Here is a 25,398-nt window from a genome sequence, read left to right as displayed (position 1 = left end):
TCTTCTGTGCTACAAACCCTGAGTTTGAGGCTCCTTTTAAAAACTATCTGCCTGTGCCCTGGTGGTTTGGCTCAGGGGTTGGAGCATCGGCTCGTGGACTGAAGGGTCTCAGGTTCAAGTCCCGATCAAGGAGACATACCTGGGTTGCTGGTTTGATTCCCCAGCCCTGGTCTGAGTTGTGCAGGATGCAACCAATCAATGTGACTCTCTTGCATCAATGTTTCTCTCTCCCTCTCTTTCTCCCACCCTTCTTTTCACTCTATCTAAAATCAATGGAAAAATATCCTCAGGTGAGGGTTTACAAAAAATAAAATAAATATACCAGTGGGAATTCAGATACATTTGTATCTGTGTCATGATATAAGCACATTGCAACATTGCTTAGCTAAAGATTGAAGGCTGACACATAGATGTCCATCTATGGGGGTCTGGTTAAATATATCATAGTTCTTCCAGATTGTGGAATATTTAGCAGCCACAAAATAAAATGAAGAATTTCTTTATATGCTGATGTCAGGTCTCCCAGATATAATATTAAGTAAAAAAAAAAAGGGGGGGAGGGGGAGATGCAGAACATGTGGATTGTTTGCTTCCATTTATATTTTTTAAAGGGGGAAAATTATATTTGCTGGCCTGAATAAAATATCTTTGGAGATGTAAACAAGAAACTACATTATATGCCTTTAGGGAGAGGAACTGGGTTGCTAGGGGACAGGAATAGGGAAGTGACTTCACTGTATAACCTTCTGTACTTTTAAAATTATACATCATGTTAAGGAATTGCCTATTCAAAAATATTTTTATAATAATTAAAATGAAGTGCCATGGCTGAATAGAATGAAAAACAGTTTATTAAAAATTCATATTCTTACCTGTTTTTAGTAAAGCTGTGTAACTCACGGTTGCTGTTCTTCCTTAAGTTGTTTCACTTCGAGCCAGAGTTTCTTGGCAGAAGGTGTCAAAGGCAAGGATTACACTCGCGCGCGCGCGCGCACACACACACACACTCTCTGTACCTAGAGGGCCAGTGTTTTAGATTTCTGTTCCCATTGAGTTTACAGTGTAAGAGCCAGACCGTGGTCAAGTTTTATTTTTGTGGCTATGAGAACATAGCATTGGACCATGCATTCAGCAGCTCATTTGCAGAACACTGTGGATAGCATGAGATTACCCTCCACATTGTGTGCAAAGAAGGTAAGATGACCCTTCTGAGTTTCCCAGAACTGCACACTCCATGAAAGTTGGAATCTATCCTCAGGCTCCATAAGACAAACGTTTGTAACCCCATCCAGCCATCAATGTCTTTCTTTTGTGGGTTGAGGAAATAAATCATGCAAATGTTTTCTCATAAGGTTCTGGCTTCTCTCCCACTCAGGGCAGGGTGCCATTTGCCGTGCCTGACAAAGTGCTGTGGCCGCAGCTGTGTGAAGCGCTCAACATGAAATTCAAGGCCGAAGTGCAGAGCAACAGGGGCCTGACCAAGGAGAACCTCGTGTTCCTGGCACAGAAACTGTTCAACAGCAGCAGCAGCCACCTCGAGGACTACAACAGCATGTCCGTGTCCTGGTCCCAGTTCAACAGGGTGAGGGCCGCCGGCTGCCACAGCTCAGTCCCTCCAAACCAGCTGCCTTTAGGAGTTTCCCTTCCCCGGCTCTTGGGCTTCCTGTCTCTAATAAAATGTTCCCGAAGTAATAGGAAGCTTCTGAATAGTTAGACAACCACATACTTTTTATGTAGAAAATTACATCTTTGGAGATTTATGTAAATGGGCTTTGTGTGCAGTCAGTGTACTTTATAAATGAAACAGAGCCATGCAAATGTTAATGTAACCCATGAGAGGTAAAGCTTTGGTAATGATCAGAACGTCATGGCTCTGTCCCATTAACTCTGATGTGTGATGCAAAGGCAGGCTCCCGTGGGACCCTCACCCCACCAAAGGGGATACTGATGAAGGAAACTTTTCCTCCAGTATCTGCTAATTCTGATGTCGACTGTCACATCTTTGATTTTAAATTTAACTTTGTTTTTCTTCTTGCACCACGACCACCCCTGATGTTTTGAATGCCCTAATTCAGCAATCTCATAGTCTGTGAGTCTAAACCTTTTCAATGGTTGTGTGTTAACTGGTTGGTCAACGTGTTTGCTGACAGAGGAGTTTTGATAAGGGAAGCAGGAATTGCACTAGAATCAGATAACTGCATTTTGCTGATAATTATTGGCAATTGCCGTGTGATGGAACAATCTCACATAGTGTCATCTAATCCAATTCAAATTTTTAAACACCCTGGGCAGCTTGCTAAAATGCAGGCTCTGACTCTGTAAGTCTGAGATTTTGCATTTCTCAGGCTCTTGGGGGCTGCTGCTGCTGGTCACAGATTCCACATCCAAAAGAGCAAAGGACTAGTCAGCCCAGGAGGAAGGTGTTTGTAGCAGGGGTCCATGGTCGTTGGTAATTGCTCTGTGCTATTTTCCCCTGCTGCCTTCTTTTCCCTTCTATTCTGGTTTTTGTTTTGTTTTTTTAGTTAAAGGACCATTTAATTGGGAAAACTCAGGCAGGACTTTATATTTGTATGATTCTGACGGTGTGGGTGTTTGTTTTCCATTCGGTTTTTCCAGTTAAAGTATATACACGTAATATTCCGAATGTTAGTTTTGCCTTCTTGTGTTCATTGTTGTATTTCCAATCAGGAGAATTTACCAGGACGGAATTACACTTTCTGGCAGTGGTTTGATGGTGTGATGGAAGTGTTAAAAAAACATCTCAAGCCTCATTGGAATGATGGGTGAGAATCATTTCTTAAGTCAGCAATAGAGTAAGAAGGTTGTCTTTCTGCTGTTAAAGAAAATCACGTTCTGTTTCTGGTCCTTTGACCTTTGTGATCCAGGGCTATTTTGGGTTTCGTGAATAAGCAACAGGCCCATGATCTACTCATTAACAAGCCTGACGGGACCTTCCTGCTGAGATTCAGTGACTCTGAAATTGGCGGTATCACCATTGCTTGGAAGTTCGATTCTCGTGAGTGCCCCTCCCTTTTTAAGAGCAGAGCCAAGATGGCTCCAGTGAACTACTTTTCTTGCAAAATTATTTTAACATACAATTCATTGAGTACTTATTTCTTGTTGGGGCCAGTACGAATTATGGGGAGCACAAATATATCATCATGACAAAACCGCAGGCAATACTGGAGCCAGTGTAAAATCTTATGACGGGAAACACAAGTACTGATTTTGTGAACCACAAATGTTTAACCATGAAGTAGCTACTTGTGGTAGTGTCCTGTCCAAAATCTCTGCTGCTTCCCTTTTTTTTTTTTTTTTTTTTTGTTAATCCTCACCCGAGGATATTTTTCCATTGATTTTTAGACAGAGTGGAAAGGAGGAAGGGAGGGAAGGAGAGAAGAATGAAGAGAGGGAGGGAGGGAAGGAGGGAGGGAGAGAGAGAAAGACAGACATCAACTGGCCCAGGAATCGAGCCTGCGACCCAGGTACGGGCCCTTGGCCGGGAATTGAACCCATGACCCTTCGGTCCACAGATTGATGCTCTAACTGCTAAGCCAAACTGGTTTTAAGGCTCTTCTGCTTCCCTTTTGAAATGTTCACCTTCTCATTAAGCTTTGAGCTTATTTTAGTGAAGAATTACTTTGATAAATTAGAGTTATTAGCATAGAAATACTATACTATTTTAATTATTTCCTTATCCTAACTAACACAAGGATATTGTCATTGATCATTTTCATCTAAGAATGTTAGTTCTTTCCTCTGACCCTCACAATAAAATAAGAGTAGCTTTTGAGTTTGTTTTTTGTGACTTAAAGACTTGAACAGTATGTACTAGTGCTCACGTGTCCTCTAGCTATGGACTTGATTTCTCTCTCTCTTACATACTTTTGTACAGGGAATCAGGGTGTCAATAAGAAGTTTATTCTAGAAAGGGGTAGAGTAGCATTTGAACTTGAAACTACCTGAGGGAGATCATTGGATCGCTGGGGAAGTGGTGAGTATATTACCAGCTATCTACCCTTGGCTTCTCAAAACAGCTACTTGAGCCCTGATGATTTGGCTCCGCGGTTAGAGCATCAGACCATGAACCAAAGGGTCACAGGTTTGATTCCAGTCAAGGGCCCGTACCTGGGTTGCAGATTCTATCCCCAGCCCTGGTTGGAGTCATTCAGGAGGCAACCAATCAATGTGTCTCTCTATATCGATGTTCCTCCCTCTCTCTCCCTCCCTCCCACTCTCTGTAAAAATCAATGGAAAAATATCCTCAGGTAAGGATTAAATAAATAAATAAACAAACAGCTACTTGAGCCCTGGCCAGTGTGGCTCAGTTGGTTGAGCATCTTCCTGTGTATATAGGAGACAACCAGTCAGATGTTTCTCTCTCATGTCAATGTTTCTCTCTCTCTCCTTCTCCCTTCCTCTCTAAAAAAAAATAAAATCAGCCCTGGCCGGTTTGGCTCAGCGGTTGGAGTGTCGGCCTGCAGTACAGAGAGACCCGGGTTTGGTTCCCGCTAAGGGCATGTATCTCGGTTGCAGTTTGTCCTCGGCCCTGATTGGTCGTGCGGGTGGCAGCCACTCGATGTGTCCCTTCACATCGATGTTTCTCTCTCTCTCTTCCTCTCTCTCCCTCCTGCTCTATCTGAACAAAAAATGGAAAAATGTCCTCGGGTGAGGATTAAAAAATAAAATAAAATAAAAATAAAAAATAAAATCAATAAAACATTTAAAATTATTTAATTAATTTAAAATTTTTTAAGCTACTTGATCTATAACCTGTGGTTTGGGTGGGGGGGGGAGGTTGTTTGTTTTGTTTTTTAAATCCTCACCTGAGGATATTTTCACATTGATGTTTTTTAGATAGAGTGGGAGGGAGGGAGGGAGGGAGAGAAAGAGAAACATCGAGGTGAAAGACACATCAATTGGTTTCCTCCCACACGATCCCAACTGGGGCCTGGGATTGAACCCGCAACCAAGGTATGTGCCCTTGATCAGGAATCAAACCCAAGACTCTTTGGTCCTCAGACCAATGTTGTAACCCCACTGAGCCACATCAGCCGGGCAGCCCGTGGTAATTTTTTTTCTTTATTGATTTTAGAGAGAGAGGAAGGTAGAGGAAGAGAGAGATATAAACATTGATGAGAGAGAACATCGATTGGCCACATCCTGCATGCCCCCCACTGGGGATTTGGCCCACAACCTGGGCACGTGCCCTGACCTGGAATTGAACTGGCGACCTCTTGGTGCATGGGTTGACGCTCAGTCAGTGAGCCACACCGGCTGGGCAGCCCGTGGTTATTTTTAAATGGAGATGTTTGTTGGTACAATTTTAATGGAGAGCTTTAATTTGTAGTATATTTAAGGATGAAGATTTCCTGTTCAGAAATCATGTTTAGAATATGATTTTCTGTTTACTAATCCAGAGGAAAGAATGTTTTGGAATCTGATGCCTTTTACCACCAGAGACTTCTCCATCCGATCCCTGGCCGACCGCCTGGGGGACCTGGATTACCTTATCTACGTGTTCCCTGACCGGCCGAAAGATGATGTATACTCCAAATATTACACACCAGTTCCTTGCGAGCCTGCCACTGGTAACAATGTTCGCATTCTGATTTGGTTTCGTTGGGTTTTGGTTATGTTTTCGTTATTTGTGTGTGTGTGTGTCTGTCTGTCTGTCTTGCATGAAAATCTACACAGTTAGCCTACAGTTACTGCTGTTAGAGCATTATCCAGGGCAGATGTGAATCCTGGGCTGTATTCTTCAGTCATACAGAAAACACATCTGCCACTAACCCCAAATATCAAATCAAAGAGAACAGATTGCTTTTAACACAAGCTTAGATCAAACAAAATTAGGAAGATAAAATTTTTGTTTTTCAAATCTGAGATGGGTTTGTTTTCTGAGCATAAAAGTTTTATGTATTTATTGTAAAATTTTCAGAAAAGTATAGAAAAGAAAATAGGTATCACCCAACATCTCTCATTTAGAGATTAACTACTGTAAATTATTTAGTGAATATTTTTCCAATCTATGTAGATATGTGTTCTTCAGTCACCAGATGCTTATGAAGTACTTCCTGTGTGGAGGTTAAAATCTAATAGCAGAAGAAAGACAGTAGCCCTGGCCAGTGTGACTCAGTTGGTTGAACATCGTCCTATGCACCAGAAGGTCGCTGGTTCGATTCCCAGTCAGGGCGCATGCTCAGGGTTGCAGGCTCTATCCCAGTATGGAGCGTGCAAGAGGCAGCTGGTCGATGTTTCTCTTTCACATTGATGTTTCTCCCTCTCCCTCCCTCTCCCTCCCTCTCCCTCCCTCTCCCTCCCTCTCCCTGCTCCCCACTTCCTCCCCCTTCCTCTTTCTGAAATCAATAACAACATTTTTTTTTTTTAATCCTCACCCGAGGACGTTTTTCCATTTTTTGTACAGATAGAGTGGGAGGGAGAGAGAGGAAGAGATAGAGAGAGAGAAACATCGATGTGAAAGGGACACATCGAGTGGCTGCCACCTGCACGACCAACCAGGGCCGGGGACAAACCGCAACCGAAGTACGTGCCCTTAGCGGGAACCGAACCCGGGTCTCTCCGGACCGCAGGCTGACGCTCTAACTGCTGAGCCAAACCGGCCAGGGCTAACAACATTTTTTTAAAAAGGAAGACAGCCACCCTGGCTGGTTTGGCTCAGCTGTAGAGCATCAGCCTGTGGACCAATGAATCTCAGATTCGATTCCGGTCAAGGGCACATAACTCAGTTGCGGGTTCAGTCCCTGGCCCTGGTTGGGGTGGTGCAGGAGGCAACCAATTGATGTGTCTCTCACATTAATGTTTCTTTCCCTCCCTCCCTCCCACTCTATCTGAAAATCAATGGAAAAATATGCTCAGGCAAGGATTAAAAAAGAAAAAAAAAGGAAGACAATAAACAAATAAAGAAATAAGTATATTTATATAATGGTGGATGCTGTGGAGACAAATAAGGAAGGTTAAAGGCATAGAGAAGTGACAGGGGGAGGCTGGGGTTAGAATCTCTCTACTACTCTGCCCTCATCTCCAGCCATTTTTCCCTGCTCATCTAACTCTGACCATCCCGGCCCCCGGCCCTCTTGGGGGTTTTCAAACACGCCACCCACATTTCCGTCTCAGTGTTTCTAGAGTGATCAGGGAAGGTTTCCCTGCGGAGGTGACCTCAGAGTAGACCTGAAGGAAGTGAGGGAGCCCTCGCTAAGACCCAGGGCGAGAGCACCAGGCTGAGAGCACAAGTGCCGACGCCCTGATGGAAGTGAGGGTGCCCTGTTGGAACATCCTCGTGGGGCCCCAGAGGCAGAGCTGGGTGAGCAATGAAGAAAGTGCTAGAAGGTGAGGGCAGAGCAGTCTGAGGGGTCACATCGTGTAAGATCATGCCATCCATCAGCTGTTGTGATCTGATTTTCTTTCTTTTTTTTTTTTTTATCCTCACCCGAGGATATTTTTCCATTTTTTGTACAGATAGAGTGGGAGGGAGAGAGAGGAAGAGAGAGAGAGGGAAACATCGATGTGAAAGGGACACATCGAGTGGCTGCCACCCACACGACCAACCAGGGCCAGGGACAAACTGCAACCGAGGTACGTGCCCTTAGCGGGAACCGAACCCGGGTCTCTCCGGACCGCAGGTGGACACTCTAACCGCTGAGCCAAACCAGCCAGGGCTGATTTTCTTTTTTTTTAACTTAAAAATACATTATAGCCCTGGCCGGTTTGGCTGAGTGGTTAGAGCGTTGGCTTGTGGAGCAGAGTCCAGGTTCGGTTCCCATTCAGGGCACGTACCTCGGTTGCAGTTTGCCCCCGGCCCTGATTGGGGTCATGTGGGTGGCGACCAGTCGATGTGTCTCTTTCACATCGATGTTTCTCTCTCTCTCTTCCCCCGTCTCTCCCTCCCGCTCTGTCTGAGGATGCAAAAATGTCCTCAGATGAGGATAAAAATATATATATATATTATAGGCAGAGTTACAGGTCTGTCAATATAATCTTACATCATTTTAATGATTGTGTAGAATTTCATTGTATGGTAATTCCACATGACATAGTCCATGTTGCTTATTTAAGGTACTTACAATTTGAGTTATTCACAGTTATTTGTTATGATTACTGTTGAAATGACCTGGTATATGCATCTTGTACAATGATCTCCGGGAATAAATTTCTAAAGTAGAATTTGTGTCAAGGGGTATATACTTTTAAGCATTTAGACCCATCTTGGCAGAATTGCCCTCCAGAAAGAGGGATTTGTTTTCACCCCCACAGATGTCTGTTGGAGTCTCTGCTTCCTCATCCTCCTGCCAATCATAGATTCTGTTCATCGGTTTCGTGTCTGACTATGATTGGCATAAAAAATCGTATCTCGGTTTTTATTTTCATCTCTTTGATTCTAGGTATGGTGAAAACACCTTTTCATATAATTATAATGATAATAATAATAAATGGAATACTAGTAGCAGCTAACATTTGTTGAATGCTCACTGAGTGTCAGGCCCTTTTCTGAGCATATTTTTATGTCGTATTTCATTTAATCCTCAAAACAGGTCTGTGACGTAGATACTATTACTGTCCCCCTTTTGCATTTGAGGAACTGAGGCACAGAGAAGTAAATAATTTGCCAAAGGTCACACAGCTAGGAACAGGCTCAGGGAGTCCAGCACCAGAACTTATATTTCTTAACCTCTACATTATTGGTCATTTGTATTTTTTCCCATGAAGTGCATTCATGTTCCTTGCTTATATTTCTTTTGGAGTTACTTTTTTCTTAATGATGTATAAATACATTTCTGTAGTAAATAAACCCTTGACTATATATAGCACTTACTTTTCTCAGTGTGTCATTGTTGTTTTAATATGTAAGTTTTATTTTGCTGAAGTTTTATTTTACAAAGATTTGTAACTGGGCTATCTATAGCCCAGTCTGTCAACCTTTTTCGTATATATTATGCTTTCCCATCCTAATGTGAAGGTTATACTTCTAAAAGCCAAAGTATTTTTAGGTTTATATGATATTTTTGATTAAATATATCACTGCTTCTTTTTATTAGCACAGCTAATCTAGATTAATTTTAACATTTTTTCTTTATTGATTTTAGAGAGAGAGGAAGGGAGAGGGAGAGAGAGATAGAAACACTGATGAGAGAGAACATCAATTAGCCACCTCTTGCATGTCCCGCACTGGGGATCAGGCCCACAACCTGGGCATGTTCTCTGACCAGGAATCGAACCGGAGACCTCTTGGTGCATGGGTCGATGCTCAACCACTGAGCCACACTGGCCCGGTGCTAATCTAGATTATTAACTCCTATTTTTTACAGCATTTCTTTGGTGTTCATCTTTTCTGCCAAGCTATAAAATTCTCTGTACTAGACTGTAAAGCACAAAAAGAAAACAGGAGATATTATGAAAAGGTAGCCCCAGACATTTGAAGCCTGGAAGAAACAGGTTAGGATACCAAGCAATTTGTGACCCATGTGGCATTTCACTGTCTTGGGCTGCTGCATCCTGTTGACCATAATGTAATCTCCATTGTCTAATATAGTCAGGATTGTACTTATTCCCACATTCACATTCCCAGGAAATAAGACTTCATTGACTTCAGACCATCACATTCCTACTTAACTGGATTTCCATAATCAGCCTTTTATTTTATTTATTTTTTTACTTTTTTAAATCCTCACCCGAAGGTATTTTTCCATTTATCTTCAGATAGTGTGGGAGGGAAGAAGAGAGAAAGAGAGAAACATCAATGTGAGAGAGACACATCGACTGGTTGCCTCCCGCACAACCCAGACCAGGGCCAGGGACCGAGCCGCAACTGAAGTTACATGCCCCTGACCGGAATTGAACCCGAAACTCTTTGGTCCTCGGGCTGACACTCCAGCTACTGAGCCAAACCGGCCAGGGCATATAATCAACCTTTTAAAAAGGTGTAACTGTGGCTGCCCAGATCACTGTGAGGTTTATCCCCTAGCTTGCCACATCCTAGTGGATTCGTGAGCGGAAGAGACCGACATTCTTCTAACCAGCCCCAAGGCCTAGACTACGCTCGCTGGAATGAGTGACCACCAGATCACCCCCAAATGCAGAAACCCCAGGGGCAAGAAACAGCTTGCAGACACCTGAGTGACATTCCCTTTCCCAAAAGAGCAGATACTCAGAGTAGGTTCCGAGATCATTAAGTCACATTAATTCCTCTCTAACGCTTCGAGTGCTCTGTGCAATCCGACAGCTGTGCACGCCTTCCACTTGAACTCCTCCAGTGATAAGGAAACCGGTTCTTCCCAAGACAGCCCATTTCGCGTTGGTGGTATAGTGGTGAGCATAGCTGCCTTCCAAGACAGCCCATTTCTTTTTGGGGCAGTTCTAATTATGACAGCATTCTTCCTTATGTGACTGAAAATTTGTCGTCTTCTGACCTCCTCCTGTAGCTCCTAGGACCCAGAGCAAGTCCTGTCCCTCTGCTGCATCTGCGACTTTAAATTTTTTAAGATATTTTTTCTTTTCACAGTTAGTATGCAATTAATCCTTGACTTCTGTTTGTATTAAAATATATTTTTTCTGTGGTTTGAAGAATGTATAAGCACTTCTAAGCCAACGCGGAATGTCTCTTCACTTGCAGCTTTAGTATGGAGACTTCTCTGTGCCAGGTTGTCCTAACAGATTGAAATGTTAAGTACTTGTATCAGATCCTAAGATAAAATTAGGTGGCGGTGTCCTATCCTAAGAAAAGTTGTGATCCATAAGGGAAATTTCATTTTTATTCCATCTGAGAGCTTTGGTTCTCATCACCATTCCCCCCCCTTGGCAGCTAAAGCAGTGGATGGTTACGTGAAGCCACAGATCAAGCAAGTGGTCCCTGAGTAAGTGTCCGGGGTCCAGTTCTGGTCTCCTGCCACCTCTATTCTCCCCTGGCTGTCCTCCCCCCTCACCACCCCCACCTCCCATTAACGTGCCCAGAGTTCCCTTCCCCCGGCAACCTGGTTCGACCCTGGGGAGGGAACTGGGCTTGGTCACCATGGGACTACTACCCAGGGCCCCACTCCTGCAGCGGGAGCCCCAGGCCCAGTGGGCAGATTGTCCTTCTACACCTGAAAAAGACATAAAGATGACCCCTGAGCCTGTGCCCCTCATCTGCTGCCCTGAGGCCGCTGAGGCCCTGTTCTTCCTCCTCCTACAGGTTTGTGACATCTGCAGACTCTGCTGGGGGCAGCGCCACCTACATGGACCAGGCCCCCTCCCCCGCCGTGTGCCCCCCGGCTCACTATAACATGTACCCACAGAAGTAGGTTGTGTTCTCACAGGGCTTCGTGGGGGAACTGGGCACCTGGCCTTGGGCAGGACCCCTAGAAGGCTGGTGGGCCAGGAATCCAGAGCTCCTCCAGATCTGAGACCCCCAGCCCAGGCCAGGCTCTGGCATGTGCTCAGTTGGGGGGGAGAGATTTCACTAGAAGATGTTGGTAGTTTGGAGTGGGATTGGGCAAAAGTCATCTGCTCCCAAATGGATATTTTTCTTGCTCTGTATAAGACCGGATGGGGTTTAGATGTGTCTGGACAGCCAGTGTTAGGGGCAGCTGGGGTGGGGGTGGGGGTATTTCATTTTAATTCTTTTAATTTTTAAATTTTTTTCAATTCCAGTTTACATCCAGTATTATTTGGTATTAGTTTCAGGTGTACAGCATAGTGGTTGGGTGGGTATTTTATTCTGAATTTCTCTGTCCAGCTACGAAGGACTTTTATTCCCAAGTATTGAGATCAGATGTGGTTCTTTCCCCATGAAGCCTAGGCTGAGGGTACAGGCCATCTTGGGCTGCTCACCTGGCGGGGTGCGGGGTGCGGAGTGGTCTCTGCTCCTCGTCATTGGCCACTGACAACCGTTCCCTTCCCCTTCATCCCTTCTCTTTTCCTCCCAAGCCCTGACTCTGTCCTTGACACGGATGGGGACTTCGATCTGGACGACACAATGGACGTGGCGCGCCGTGTGGAGGAGCTCTTAGGCCGGCCTATGGACACTCAGTGGATCCCTCATGCGCAGTCGTGACCTCGCCTGTTCATCTTCAGCTTCTTTGTCCTCGTCAGAGGAGTTACTCTTGTGGATGTTTTAATTCCATGAATCGCTTCTCTTTGGAAACAATACTCATAATGTGAAGTGTTAATACTAGTTGTGACTTTAGTGTTTCTGTGCATGGTGGCACCAGTGAAGGGAGTGCGTGTGCGTGTGTGTGTGCGTGTTTGTGCGTTGTGGTGCTTCTCTCCCTTGCTGTCCAGAGTTCAGCTGCAGCATCGGGGCAACACGGGCTGTGGTGGTTTTAACCTTGTGAAAGGGCAGTTCCATGAACCCTGGAACTTGGCCGTGTGTCTTGAGGGTGCCTGAACTTTGACATGTGGCTTTTCAAGTAAGAGAAGGACAAAGGGAGGAGAAAGCACCTCTCTGGTGAGTCTTTGTCACTGTGTCTGCCAAGCAATTGTTATATAACCATGATTGTTGCCGCTTTTCTTCTGAAATGTGGAAACCGCCTTTTGACAAAGAAAGCTAGTCCTCCCTCCCCTTCCCCCTGCCCCTTTCTGGGTAGGGGTGGGAAAAGGGGCAGCATAAGGAAGATTGTTGGGACAAGGGGAGTCAGGGGTCTTCAGATGGGTAGTGGCTTTTTAAATAACACTTAACCCATCTTAATGTTCTCTCTGTCCCTCCTTCCCTCCCTGTCTCCCTCCCTCCTCCTCTCACTCGGTTCCTCTGTGTGTACACATGTGCAGACGAACTAGAGGAAAGAAGAGAGGGTCATGTAACCGAAGCTTACAGTGTTGTCGTCCTTTGTGTTGCGGCCAGAGTGGAACGCCCAGCCCTGCCTCAGGCGCCGTCAATGCCTTGTCGCCCAGGGAAGCTGCCATCCAATCTGCCCATCCTTCCTCCGAGCTGGAAGGCTTATTGATAACAGCTTTTGCAAACGTTGACTGCCATTCTTGTTTCTAAATTGGAACTTCTTGTTTTCCCCTCCCCACCCTAATTTGACATCAAAATTCTTTTTTCCTGTATCTGGTCCTGTGCCACTCATACCCAGGTCACATCATTTCCCTTCACTGTTCACACACGATGTCTCGGGGAGTGGGTAGCAGGAATGTGGTCTGAACCCAGGGCCAGCACGTTCAGCAGGTATTGCCCACCTGGTTCAGGGTGCTGGGTGTCAGGCGTTGGTAATTTGGGGAAATGCAGTCAGCGGGTTTGCTGAAAGTTTGGTAAGCTGCGAAAGCAAAACAAAAAGCCTCAGCATAGTTTTGTCCATAGTGGCTTTCGTGGCCTTGCACCAGAAGGAAGGGCTGGGCTGTGGCAGGCAGGTGGGAACAGGGGAGCAGGCATAGCGTTCGGGCTGGGCCTGCAAGGTCACCCCCAGCTCCCCTCTCCCAAAGGACATGACCACACCCAGGAGAGAATGGCCCTAAAAACCTTATTTTTATACATGTGAGTAAATAAACATATTTTTTTTACAAAAATAACTTCTGAACTTATCAGTGTTTTGATGTTAAAGGAAAATATTTCTCTGTAGTAAATTATTTATTGGAAGATGACTTTTTAAAAGCTGCTGTTTGCCCTGGCTTGGTCTCATACACTGATTTATTTTTCTATGCCAGGCGGTAGAATCTCTCTGCCTGAGGAGCAGGCTGACCCCTCCATGGATACCAGCACTGGTGTCGGATGCTGCTAAACCCCTTACGTATCCCTCAAGATTAGACGAAAATCCACCTGTGAGGATGGGCGTGTGGGGGATGGGCGAAGCGGAGGCCTGCCAGCTCTCAGACAGTCTTACAGAGCCCTTGCCTGTCCCTCAGGGGGCACCAACATCTGCCTCCGAGTGAGTGCTGAGTGCCGCCCCATTGTCCCAGCAGGGGCAGATTGGTGGCGGGCCCAGCCCCAGGACATGCTGAGGTAGAGCTCTCACTTTTCAGTTGGCAGTGGGGTTGGGGGCACGGGTGCCAAGTGTGGGGCCCCCGTTTGCACAGTTGCTGAACTGTCCTCAGTTTTCCTGAGGCTACCTCTGCCGAGGGGAGAGACTCTCGACTGAAAGGTGCGCTCGCTATCTGCATTATACTTTCTCTCTTCTCTCCGTCCCGCAACCTGAAGAGGCGGTGGGAAGCCCTGACCTCCTTTGTCTCACAGGCTCCCAGACACCGACGTGGTCAGAGTCCCAACTCCATGTGTGCTGCGCGCAGGGCTTTGTAGGGTGGGGGTGGGGGACAAAGTGAATATAACTTAAAATGGAAGTATACTTTTTATAACTTTTCTTTTTAAAACTTTGTGAAATTATTTCAGATACATATTTTAGTGTTGAGGCAGATTAGTATATAGCCACCAAAAAAGTATTGTGTACAATTTTACTTGGGGAAATCACAAAATAGTGTATTTTATGTTACAATAAAGGCTTCCCCTGAAGGGACTATTGCGTCCTGTTTTAATTTTTTTCCATCAGGTGTCGAGGGAGGAGGGTGGTCAAGAGGCAGACGTTCGGAACCCTCAGTGTGACTGAGAGGAGGAACCAGCCCTGACCAGTTTGGCCCACAGACCAAAGGGCACACACCTGGGTTGCAGATCTGACGCTCAGCCCTGAGTCACGTGGAAGGCAGCCAATTGATGCGTCTCTCTCACATTTCTCCCTCTCCCTCTCCCTCCCTCTCCCTCTCCCTCCCTTTCCCTCTCCCTCTCCCTCTCCCTCTCCCTCCCTCTCCCTCTCCCTCCCTCTCCCTCTCCCTCCCTCTCTTCCTTCCACTCTATCTAAAAATCAATGGAAAAATATCCTCAGGTGAGGATTTAAAAAAAAATGAAAGGAGGAACTAGATGAGAGTTGGCTTCTCAGAGAGTGGCCAGCTTTGATGGCAGATGAGGGCATTTCTTACCTTCCTGCTCATAAGACATTTTAAATATTAGAATGGCCCTGGCTAGGTTAGCTCAGCAGTTAGAGCATCAGCACTTGGATGGAAGGCTTGTGGGTTCAATTCCTGGTCAAGGGCATGTACCTGGGTTGCAGGTTCAATCCCCAGCCCTGGTTGGGGTCGTGCAGGAGGCAACTAATCGATATGTCTCAAATCAATCTCTCTCTCACTCGCTCGCTCTCTCTGCCTCCCCTTCACTCTATCTAGAAAAATCAATGGAAAAATTGGTCTTTGGGTGAGGATTAACAACAAAAATTAGAACGATAGTCTTTATCTCCTAGCCTCCACACTCCACAAGCTTCCTGTTAGGAAACTCATCTTTAAAATTCGGCACATTTAGCCCTGGCCAGTTTTGCTCAGTGGTTAGAGCATGGGCCTGTGGTCCTGAGAGACCCAGGTTCGATTCCTGCTAAGGTCATGTGCCTCGGTTGCAATTTGTCCCTGGTCCTGGTTGGTCGTGCGGGTGGCAGCCACTCGATGTGTCCCTTTCACGTCGATGTTTCTCTCTCCTCCCCTCTCTCCCCCTCCCACTCTAGCTGAAAAAATAAAATAAAAATAATAGTAAAATTCGGCACATTTAGAGTGCCTGCCCTGAGCTAGGCATTGTATATGGAATGAGAAATTGTTCCTGCCCTCCAGAGGACAGCAGTCTGAGAAAGGCAGCTAACACAACCGGTTACGAGAAGATACTGCTTCATGCTGCTATTAACAAAGGTATCCCGAGACCATTACCGAATACAAAAGAACAGAGGGGAAGGGTACAGAACAACTTGAGCTGGCTCATAAGGAACAAGTAGGAGTTAAGAAAGGAAAAGTGGAACCCTGGCTGGTTTGGCTCAGTGGTTGTAGCATCAGCCCACGCACCAATGAGACCCAGGTTCGATTCTGGCCAAAGGCACATACCTCAGTTGCAGTTCATCTCTGGCCCTGGTCAGGGTGTCAGGGCGGAGCGGGAGGCAACCATTCAACATCTCTTTCTCTCTCTCTCATCGATGTTTCTCTCCCCTCCCCTCTTTCCCTCTCTTCTTCCCCCCAATCTGTTTAAAAGATAAAAATGGAAAAATGTCCTTTAATGAAGATTAAAAGGAAAGAAAAAGTCAGTACATCACTCAGAAGTGTACCATAATCCCCAACACCAGGGCCCAGAGCTCAGAAATTTTGCCCCAGAGGGGAGAGGCAGGCTATGGAACAGAGAGCTTTGAATATCTCCCCAAAGAAACTGACCTCATTTGCAAGAGAAATTCAAGCTTAAGGGTGGTCTCAAAAACAGTGGAGGTTGTGGCAAAAGACAACTGACAGGAGAATGACAGCTTCATTGGAAATATAGACTGTGTCTACTGGGCAGGATAGTTTGCTAGAGAGAAATGGGGGGACAACCTGGAGGAGCTCTCTTGGGGTCAGAACAAATCTCAAGAGCTGACCTTGAAACTATTCCTTTAAAGAAGCCTGAATTTGGATGTTTGTGAAGCAATATATTCCCCAGAGCATTATTGGGGGGAAAATAGCATCAGCCAATAATTAGTGTAGTTTAACATCTGGGTGTGGTCAGGGAAAGAGACCTGTGGAAATCGCTGTCCTGCTAAGGTGACTACAGGCATACTCAGGTCTGTGCCCCCCTGAAGAACAATAACAAAGGCTCCATGCTATGAGTGGGTTGGGCTTTGAGGAATAGATAAGCTCACTAAAATAATCCAGTCACTTACTAAAATAATGAAAAGCCCTGGAAAATTTATAAATATATGGAAATAATACACTCCTAAATAACCAATGGGTCGAAGAAGAAATCAAAAGGGAAATTAGAAAATACTTTGAGATGAATGAAAATGAATGCACAACATAAAACTTACGGTATACAGCTAAAGCAGAGCTTAGAGAAAAATTTATAGCTATAAAGACCTATATTTAAAAGGTAAAATTTCAAATCAATAATCCAACCTCCCACCTTAAAAGGACACCAAGGGGAAAAAAAGAGAACAAACTAAATCTAAAGCAAGCAGAAAGAAAGAAAGAATAACTAGAGGAGAAAATAATAAAATAGGAAATGGAAAAACAATAGAGAAAATCAATAAGACCAAAAACTAGTGCTTTAAAAAGATCGACAATATTGACAACCTTTTGCTAGATTGACCAAGAAAAAGAGACTCAGAAACAAAAAAAGGAGACATTACTATAGACCTTACAGAAATAAAAGGATTACTATGAACAGTTGTATACCTCTGTATTAGATAATTTAGATGAAATGGACAAATTCCTAAAAAGACAAACTACTGAAACTGACTAAAAAAGAAAAAGATAACCTGAATAGATTTATAACAAAGTGTTTTTCTTTGTAGCTACTATTAAAAACTACCTACAAAGAAAAGCCTGGGCCCAGATGGCTTTACCACTGAATTCCACCAAACATTTAAAGAATACCAATTTTCGTTTTGGAAAAAAACTTTTTTATTTATTCTTCAACACCAAAGGAGTGTCCTTGACGGTAGAGGACACTCTTATCCTTATGAGTTTAGCATTTTGAGTGAGAAAATTGCACCTTATCACCTGAAAGGAATGTTTTTAGATAGATAAGTAGGCCCATTAAGTTGTTTGGTGCTTTGGAATACATTCAGCTCTGAATAAGCATGTGCCACTTGGCTACAAGCCGCCTGTGCTCCTGAAGGCTCTATATTTCAAGCTCCCATCCCCTCTCAGGTGTAGAGATCCATCCTCTGAGTGCTGCCCAAGACAGCTCTGTCAGTAAGTTCTCTTAATAAACTCTGTGTTTAATTCTTTTTTTTTTTTTTTTAATCCTCACCCGAGGACATTTTTCCATTTTTTGTTCAGATAGAGCGGGAGGGTGAGAGAGGGAGAAAGAGAGAGAGAAACATCGACGTGAAGGGACACATCGAGTGGCTGCCACCCGCACGACCAACCAGGGCCGGGGACAAACTGCAACCGAGGCACGTGCCCTTAGCGGGAACCGAACCCGGGTCTCTGTACCGCAGGCCGGCGCTCCAACCGCTGAGCCAAACCGGCCAGGGCATGTGTTTAATTCTTTGTCAGCCTATTTCTTCAGCCTCTTGGCCCTGTCTTCCTTTGGAGGTCAGCTTCAGTACACCGCAGGAAACTTCCCAACACAAAGGACACTACAAAGAAAATGAAAAGACAACCCACAGAATGGGAGGAAATATTTGCACATCGTAGGGGACTTGTATGTAAAGTATATATAGAACTCTTACAACATAAATAATAAAAAGGCAACCCAAGTAAAAATGGGTAAAGGATCTGAAAAGACATTTCTCCTAAGAATATATACAAATGGCTACTAAACACATAAAAAGATGCTCAACATCATTAGTCATCAGGAAAATTAAAATAGACTCAAGTCATTTCACACCCCACTGGGATGGCTAAATCAAAAGGTCAGATAATAATAACAAATGTTATCAGGGATGTAGAGAAATCGGAACCCTCATATACTGCTGGTGGGGATGTAAAATGATGCAGCTACTTTGGAAGCCAGTTTAGCCGTTCCTGAAACAGTTAAAAAAATGAGTTACTATACAACCCAGTTATTACACACCTGTGTCGCTACACAAGAAAAAGTAAAATATATGTCCACAGAAAAACATGTACATAAATGTTCATAACAGTATTATACATAATAGCCAAAGAATGGAAAGGAACCAAATGTCCACCTATTGATGAATGTGTAAACAAAGGTGGTGGTGTTTACACTTCACATTTGGGTGGTGTTACCTCCAATGGAATATTATTTGGCAATAAAAAGGAATGAACTACTGATACACAGCACCACACAGAAGAACCCTGAAAACATTATGCTAAGTAAAAGAAGCCAGACGCAAAAGACCGTGTGTTATATGATTCCTTTTATATGAAATGTCTAGAATAGGCAGATCTATAGAGACAGAAAGTAGATTTGTGGTTGCTTAGGGTGGTGGTGGAGGAAACTGGGAAGGGATTGGGGTTATAACTAAAGGGTACAGGGTTACTTTTGGGGTGATGAAAATGTTACAAAATTGACCATTAGTGTCACATGTATCTGTGAATATACTAGAACCCATTGAATGATCCACTTTAAATGGGTGATTTGTGTGAATTATAGTTAATCAAGCTGTTCTTTTTAAAGCAAGTGCAAGATCTCAGCAAGAAATAAAGAAGCGAGAGCGAGGTGGGTAGAGTGTGAGAGCACGCCTGTGCAAAGGAGCTCCGCTGTGAAAAGGAGGGAGCAGAGAGAGATGCTGCAAGCCATAGAGGCAAGTGAGGGGGTGCGGGAGGGGTGTCTGAAAGCCTGGATCAAGAGTACAGGCAGACGCCCTGGCTGGTTTGGCTCAGCGGTTAGAGCGTCAGCCCGCGGACCGGAGAGTCCTGGGTTCGGTTCCCGCTAAGGGCACGTACCTCAGTTGCAGTTTGTCCCCGGCCCCGGTTGGGGCCGTGTGGGTGGCAGCCAGTCGATGTGTCTCTCTCACATCCATGTTTCTCTCTCTCTCTCTTCCCCCCCTTTCTACTGAAGACACATGTCTCTATCTGAAGACACATGTAAAAATATCCTTGGGTGAGGATTTTAAAAAGAAAAAGAGTAGAGGTGGAGGGAGGGAGGGCAGCAGATGAACCTCATTCTAGGGCACAGCTTCTCAAACCTGACGGCAGGAGAGTAAGAGCCTAGCTTCGGTGGGTGCCTGGCTCCAAACCGCAAAACTACCTTGTGTCCTGGAGAAGTTCACTTTTCCTTGGATTAAAGCCAATAAGCTAACACAAATGGTGACCCCAGTTACCAGGTAAAGTTAGGATGAACTACGCGTGACAAGTGGTGCCATCAGGTTCTCTGACTAGAGAACTAGTTACGGTTCATCTCGAGAACACGTGGGGCGGGCTCTTTCTGCTCAGCTGCAGACAGCAGTGGGATGCTTTCCCGTCTCTGGATCTCAGCAGATGGCCTCGGATGCGCATCACAGTCCGGCTTAATGTTTCTTCAATAGCAAAAGTGTTTTCTTTTCTACTGCCCGTGTGGAGAGGATTTCTGGGTTAGGAGAACATGTTGGTTTTAAACAGTTCTCAAGCTTGAATCTGCTCCAGGATGGGGTGTGCCCCACCCAGCGGAAGCTGCTTCCTGGCGCTCTTATTCAGTCAGCTGTCTTCCTTCCCCTGCACGAGTCTGAGGAGCACGCTATTCTAGCCCTAGCTCCCCACATCTGCCTGCTTGGGCCAGCACCCAGCATGTCCCCCTCAGGCAACCTGCTCCTTTAAGAGCACCCCCCCCTCCCAGCTCCTCCCTCAGGCTCAGTGGCCGGATTTCCCTGTTGTGAGGCTCAGCCCTTTAAAGCCATGGCCCTTCCTGGCCAGCTGTACACTGAGACCAGGGTGCTGAGGGAACCCTGGGTGCTGGGAGTGAGCACAAGTGGGCTGTGACATGAACCACTGCCCCGGGCTCAGGAGGGACACGGAGCTGGGACAGGGTGGATCCTGGCACGAAGCAGAACCACTCGGCAAGACCTGTCATTCGTTAAGCAGCCGCTGTGTGCCAGGCACCATGCCAAGCCCTTCGTGCACCTTCTGAGGGGGGTATTATATTCCCATTTGACAGATAGGGGGACGAGGCTCAGAGCAGCCACCCGAATTACCTGGGGCCACACAGGTAGCAAGTGGCAGAGCCAGGATCCGAATTCAGGTTAGTGTGACTCTAAAGCCTGATGTTCTCTCCTCTGCCTCACCCGCCTGACAGGGTCCTGGCTTCTTCCCAAACTCACTTTGTCCTTGGTTTTCCTGCGCGGGGTAGAAAGAGGGTGGTGGTGGTAAGACATGGGTCATCCCCTGCGGCCCCAATCCCAGCACTCTGGTCCCTTCCTCCTCCCAGGAGCTGCCTGGAGATGCTGCTGCTGCTGGTCCTGTTGTTCCTGCTGCTGCTGCTGCCGCTGCCGCTGGCCAGGCTCCAGCAGCAGTCCCAGCTCCCCAGGCTGTCCTGGCTTGCCAGCCTCCAGCACCGTGTGGCATGGGGGTCCCTGTGCTGGGCAGCCGCCTGGCAGCAGTGGAGACTGGAGCAGAACACACTGCACGTGGCCCAGAGCCAGCAGCGGGCCCTGAGGTGGTGTCTTAAGGGAGCCCAGGGTTCCCGCTGTCCCCTCAGGGGAAGCACAGGTGTGTTTTCCAGGGTCTGAGGAGGTGGCCCAAAGAGAAAGAAACTCCACAGGACAGACAGATTCCAGAACCTGAAGGCCTCCCTTCCCCCCTTCGGCTACCCACTCAGAGAGGCCTGACCCAGAGACCCTCCCCAGGCTCAGGATTGTTCAAGACTAATTTTCCCATCCTGGACCCTGGTAGCCCCCACCCAGGCCTAGTCCACATCCCTTCCTCAAGGGTCTCACCAATCTTGTCTAAAACTCTTGGGAAACTCTGTGGCTTCATGAGGAATTTGTGATGTCTTTGGGGCTACAGATATGAGCACATTCCGGAATCATCTCCCTCTGACCAAGGCCAGCCAGGCCCAGGAGGAAGAAAGTGGGGAACAGCTCCTGCCCCCCACCTCAAAACAGCACCATGGGGAAGCCTCTCTGCAGGTAAACTGAGAAGGTTGGAGCCCAGCCTTACCATAGACCCCTACTTTCAGCCACAACCTTCCATTAGGGTGAGCAAAAAACCCCAAACTGGGGGGTCAGGGTCTGGCTCAGGCTGGGGGCCAACGCCCTCTCTTGTCTCCCTCCAGGCCACCCTGCTGGGTCTGGCAGCCCTAAACAAGGTTTACCCTGAAGTGCTGGCTCCGGGGGGCACAGCCCGTTTGACTCCTACATCCCCCTGGCCCCGCCCCGTCCCCTGGCCTTGGCATGCCCTCAGCAAGGTTAGCCCCCCTGGAGCCAAGGACCCTGGGACCCTGCTGCTGGAGGCACTGAGGTCCCCAGGGCTGCGGGCACTGGAAGCAGGGACAGCAGCCGAACTCCTGGACATCTTCTCGGGCCTGGAGGTCAAGGGCAAAGAGCTGGCTGAAGCAATAGCTGCTGGGAACCCAGGAGCACCTCTCCCCAGACGGGCAGCTGAGCTGCGGGAAGCCCTAGAGCAGGGTCCCCGAGGACTGGCCCTGAGGCTCTGGCCAAAGCTGCAGGTGGTGGTGACTCTGGATGCAGGAGGCCAGGCTGAGGCGCTGGCTGCCCTGGAGGCACTGTGGTGCCAAGGGCTAGCCTTCTTCTCACCGGCTTATGTTGCCTCTGGAGGTCAGTAAGACTCAAGGGTGGTGAGCTGGGGGCAGGGGCAGAGGGCACACAGCTAGCTGCCATACAGTAAGCCTTACATTATCATCTCATTTAATCTTCCCCAGCACTAGCAGCTCCATTTTACAGATAGAGAAACTGAGACTCAGAGAGAGTACACAAATTCACACAGCACCAGCATGTACCCCCAGGCCTACCACATCCAGCACAACTGCCTCTTCCAATTAGGGTCTTAGAGGCAGTGTACTGAGCCTGGGAAGCCACAAAGGGGGAATGGAAGGCAGCAGTAGAAACGGGTGCTCAGAGGATCAAGGCCCAGGGATGAGGGCCTAGCAGAAAGCAATGGGGCTTCCAGATGAAGAGGCTGCTTGCTCCCCACAGGGGTGGTGGGCCTGAACCTGTGGCCAGAGCAGCCCGGCGGGCTCTACCTCCTGCCCCCTGGTGCTCCCTTGATTGAGCTGCTCCCAGTCAAGGAGGGAGGCCAGGAAGAAGCTGCCACCACTGTCTTGTTGGCCGAGGCCCAGAAGGACAAGGAATATGAGCTGGTGCTGACTGATCACACCAGCCTTACCAGGTGATCATCTGCCCAACTCCTGGCTACCTCAAGCCCTCTGGGACCCTGTTGAGGGCCAGGCACATGAGCTAATAGGTCTTGGGCCTGACCTCACCCTCTTTCCCACCCTGTTAGGTGCCGCCTGGGTGATGTGGTACGAGTCGTTGGTGCCTACAATCAGTGCCCAGTCGTCAGATTCATCTGCAGGTAGGTGACCTTTCTGGGAGCTGAGCGGCCATCCTTGTACCCTGGGCTCCTCTGCCTCTTCTCTCTCGTCTCCAGGCTGAGCCAGACCCTAAGCGTGCGAGGAGAAGACATTGGCGAGGACATGTTCTCTGAGGTCCTGGGCCAGGCGGTGGAGCAGTGGCCAGGGGCCAAGCTGTTGGACCATGTGTGTGTGGAGAGCAGCATTCTGGGTAAGCTTCTCCATCAGCTCCCCCCCATTCTTGAGTTGACTTCCCCACAACACATACCCGTCCCGCTGGGAGACCTCTAGAAAAAAGTAAGACCCAGCCTCCTTTGCTGCTCCTAACAAAAGTCCTTCCCCATATCTAACTTCCATCCCTCCTGCTGCAGTCACTCTTTATTCCTTTCCTGACCTGTTTCAGATTTAGCACTAGGCTCTGGGTTGCTCTCTCTTTATCCACCTCTGCATCAAGAAACCCCAGTTTTCCCATGAACCTCAGAGGGGGGAAGAAGGTGGGGCAGTGGGCACTGGCTTTGGAAGCTGCCCCATTCACAGGAGTGTGTGTGGGGGGGTTTGTCTGCAGATTCCTCAGGAGGCTCTGCTCCCCACTATGAGGTGTTTGTGGCACTAAGGGGGCTGAGGAACCTGTCGGAGGAAAATCGAGACAAGGTAAGTGACACGGACAGGATCTGACTGCATGTCCCCTTCACTTGCACGTCCTCAGGTGCAGTGGGCACAGCAGAGTGATGGGGAGGTGGGACAGGCAGAGCTTTCCCAAGGCTCTGGGAAGGGGGGGGGTGAGTCCCACAGACATACGCATGTGCACATGAAACCCCCACCCACACGCACCAGGCACGGTCACACACACCTCGTCCGCACACCTCACAGCGGCTCTCCAGCCTCACTCAGGCCCTTCTGTTCTCAGCTTGACCACTGCCTCCAGGTAGCCGCTCCCTGCTACAAGTCCCTGCGGTTCCGGGGCAGCGTGGGCCCTGCCAGAGTCCACCTGGTGGGGACAGGGGCCTTCGGAGCACTCCGGGAAGCCCTCGCTGCCTCTCCCTCATCCCCCTTCCCTCCTGAGATGCCCCGGGTCCTTAGGCACAGGCACCTGGCCCAGCTCCTGCAGAGGAGAGTGGTGTCCTGATGAGGCCTGTCCACTGTCCCCTCCACCCCCAGAAGCTGCCTCACTCTTTCCTCTGGGACCTCTCTGGAGGGGGGACCCTTGGCCAGGGTCTCTGATTCTATGTCATCTATCAGTTGCTCATCAGAACTGCTGGGCCCTAGGGAGGTCCAACCTAGTCAGCCAGTTCTGAGGAGGTGACTTCAGGGCTGTGGCTGATGCCAGCAGTGCCCTGCCCCAAGCCCCCTGGCCCACTCTGGAGGACACTGCTAAGGAGTCCCCGTACACACTGATGGCTTCTTTCTCTCCGCCCAGTGCGCATGCGCGGGTTGCCCAACTTGAGAGTTACTGTTCCCAGATGCGAGCCTCAGTCAGCAAGGAACAGGAGTTGTGAACCAACCTCAGCTTCATTGCCCCTCAGTGTGGCATTCCTGGAGTATATTCCACACCAGTTGCCCACAGTGGTAACCTCTCATTAACAGTTTTTATGACTGTCCTCCTGCCCCTCCCATTCCCAATCCCTTATGTGTTTTCTAGGATCACCTCCCAAATAAATCTCTTGCACCCAGATTCTTGACTCAGGGTCTACTTCTGGGAAAACTGTAGTGGTTCCTTTTGCTCTGCTCCTGCTGCAGCCTGTCCCCTCCCTTCCGTTCTGATCACCAGGGCTTTCTCCCCTCTAGCACTGGGTAGAGCGAGTGTGTGTGCGCTCAGGGGTCCTCAGGGACCCCTGCCATAGCCTAGGTCAACCCAGAAGACACAGAGGCCCCCTCCTCCTACCTCTCCCCATCCCAAGCTTACTGTAAATGTGAAGGGGCTCACCATTGTCCCTGTCCCTGGCTCAGCACAGTCCCTTTCTTGGCCCCACACCCACAAATCACTTCCATGGGCAGAGGCTATACTGCAAATCATAGAGCATCACAGCAGGAAGCAACCGCAGAGACCATGTGGGTCAACTGCCCATCTTACCAGCGGGGACACAGGCTTCCTGAGGTTGTGAGGTTTGCTCAGGGCTCAGCAGCCCCTCCTAAGTAATGCAGCACGTGTTTCTAAGTCTTCAATTCTGCCCCTGCATTACTTCTGGATCCCATGCCCTATATCCAGGCCCCTGCGCCCACCCACCCAGTCCCATGACGCCTTCCTACTGAAATCCTCCATGGCTCCCCAGCACCCACAGGATCAAGACTAATCAGCTTAGCCTCAAAGACCCTTTGACCCATCCCAGGCCTTGCTTACCTGTCCAGCCACTTTCTCCTCTGAGGGAAGCTGTGACTATGAGGACCACACCTCACTAGCCCACATGAGTTAAGCACTGTCACCTCCAAGTCTTTGCTTAAGTTATCCCTTCAGCAGAATGCCTTCTCCCCTGACCTTACCTGGTAGAAATCCCCGTTTCATGAAAGGCCTT

General features: G+C 47.8%; 2 protein-coding genes across 13 annotated transcripts in view; both read left to right on the top strand.

Moving 5' to 3' along the window:
* Positions 1-14,389, top strand: part of STAT5B (signal transducer and activator of transcription 5B) — a 63,179-nt gene extending 48,790 nt beyond the window's left edge. For 8 of the 12 annotated variants that reach the window (XM_036268899.1, XM_036268897.1, XM_036268898.1 and 5 more), the window contains 7 exons: positions 1,376-1,582; positions 2,689-2,783; positions 2,886-3,016; positions 5,421-5,591; positions 10,820-10,871; positions 11,189-11,293; positions 11,923-14,387. In XM_036268899.1, the coding sequence (XP_036124792.1) occupies positions 1,376-1,582; positions 2,689-2,783; positions 2,886-3,016; positions 5,421-5,591; positions 10,820-10,871; positions 11,189-11,293; positions 11,923-12,049 (888 nt within the window). In that variant the 3' untranslated portion in view covers positions 12,050-14,387. Of the gene's footprint in view, positions 1-1,375; positions 1,583-2,688; positions 2,784-2,885; positions 3,017-5,420; positions 5,592-8,274; positions 8,361-10,819; positions 10,872-11,188; positions 11,294-11,922 lie in introns of those variants that run through there. The other 4 variants (XM_036268906.1, XM_036268908.1, XM_036268905.1 and 1 more) reach the window with 3 other exon arrangements.
* Positions 14,390-20,245: 5,856 nt separating this feature from the next.
* GHDC (GH3 domain containing) lies at positions 20,246-24,529 on the top strand. Its single transcript, XM_036268813.1, has 9 exons — positions 20,246-20,599; positions 20,786-21,066; positions 21,364-21,485; positions 21,632-22,133; positions 22,512-22,704; positions 22,819-22,890; positions 22,966-23,099; positions 23,454-23,539; positions 23,796-24,529. Exons 2-9 carry the CDS (start codon positions 20,799-20,801, stop codon positions 24,012-24,014), a joined length of 1,596 nt encoding a protein of 531 aa, XP_036124706.1. The 5' UTR covers positions 20,246-20,599; positions 20,786-20,798; the 3' UTR covers positions 24,015-24,529.
* Positions 24,530-25,398: the final 869 nt, after the last annotated feature.

The sequence above is a fragment of the Molossus molossus genome, unplaced genomic scaffold, assembly GCF_014108415.1.
Source record: "Molossus molossus isolate mMolMol1 unplaced genomic scaffold, mMolMol1.p scaffold_m16_p_19, whole genome shotgun sequence".
Lineage (NCBI taxonomy): Eukaryota > Metazoa > Chordata > Mammalia > Chiroptera > Molossidae > Molossus > Molossus molossus.
This window is presented reverse-complemented; position numbering and strand designations above follow the sequence as displayed.

Bases quoted from the DNA above. Each gene is read 5' to 3' on its own strand.
- GHDC (XM_036268813.1), top strand. From the start codon at position 20,799: ATGCTGCTGCTGCTGGTCCTGTTGTTCCTGCTGCTGCTGCTGCCGCTG. The intron at 22,705-22,818 runs GTGATCATCTGC...CCACCCTGTTAG, and splicing joins GATCACACCAGCCTTACCAG to GTGCCGCCTGGGTGATGTGG. The intron at 23,100-23,453 runs GTAAGCTTCTCC...GTTTGTCTGCAG, and splicing joins TGTGGAGAGCAGCATTCTGG to ATTCCTCAGGAGGCTCTGCT.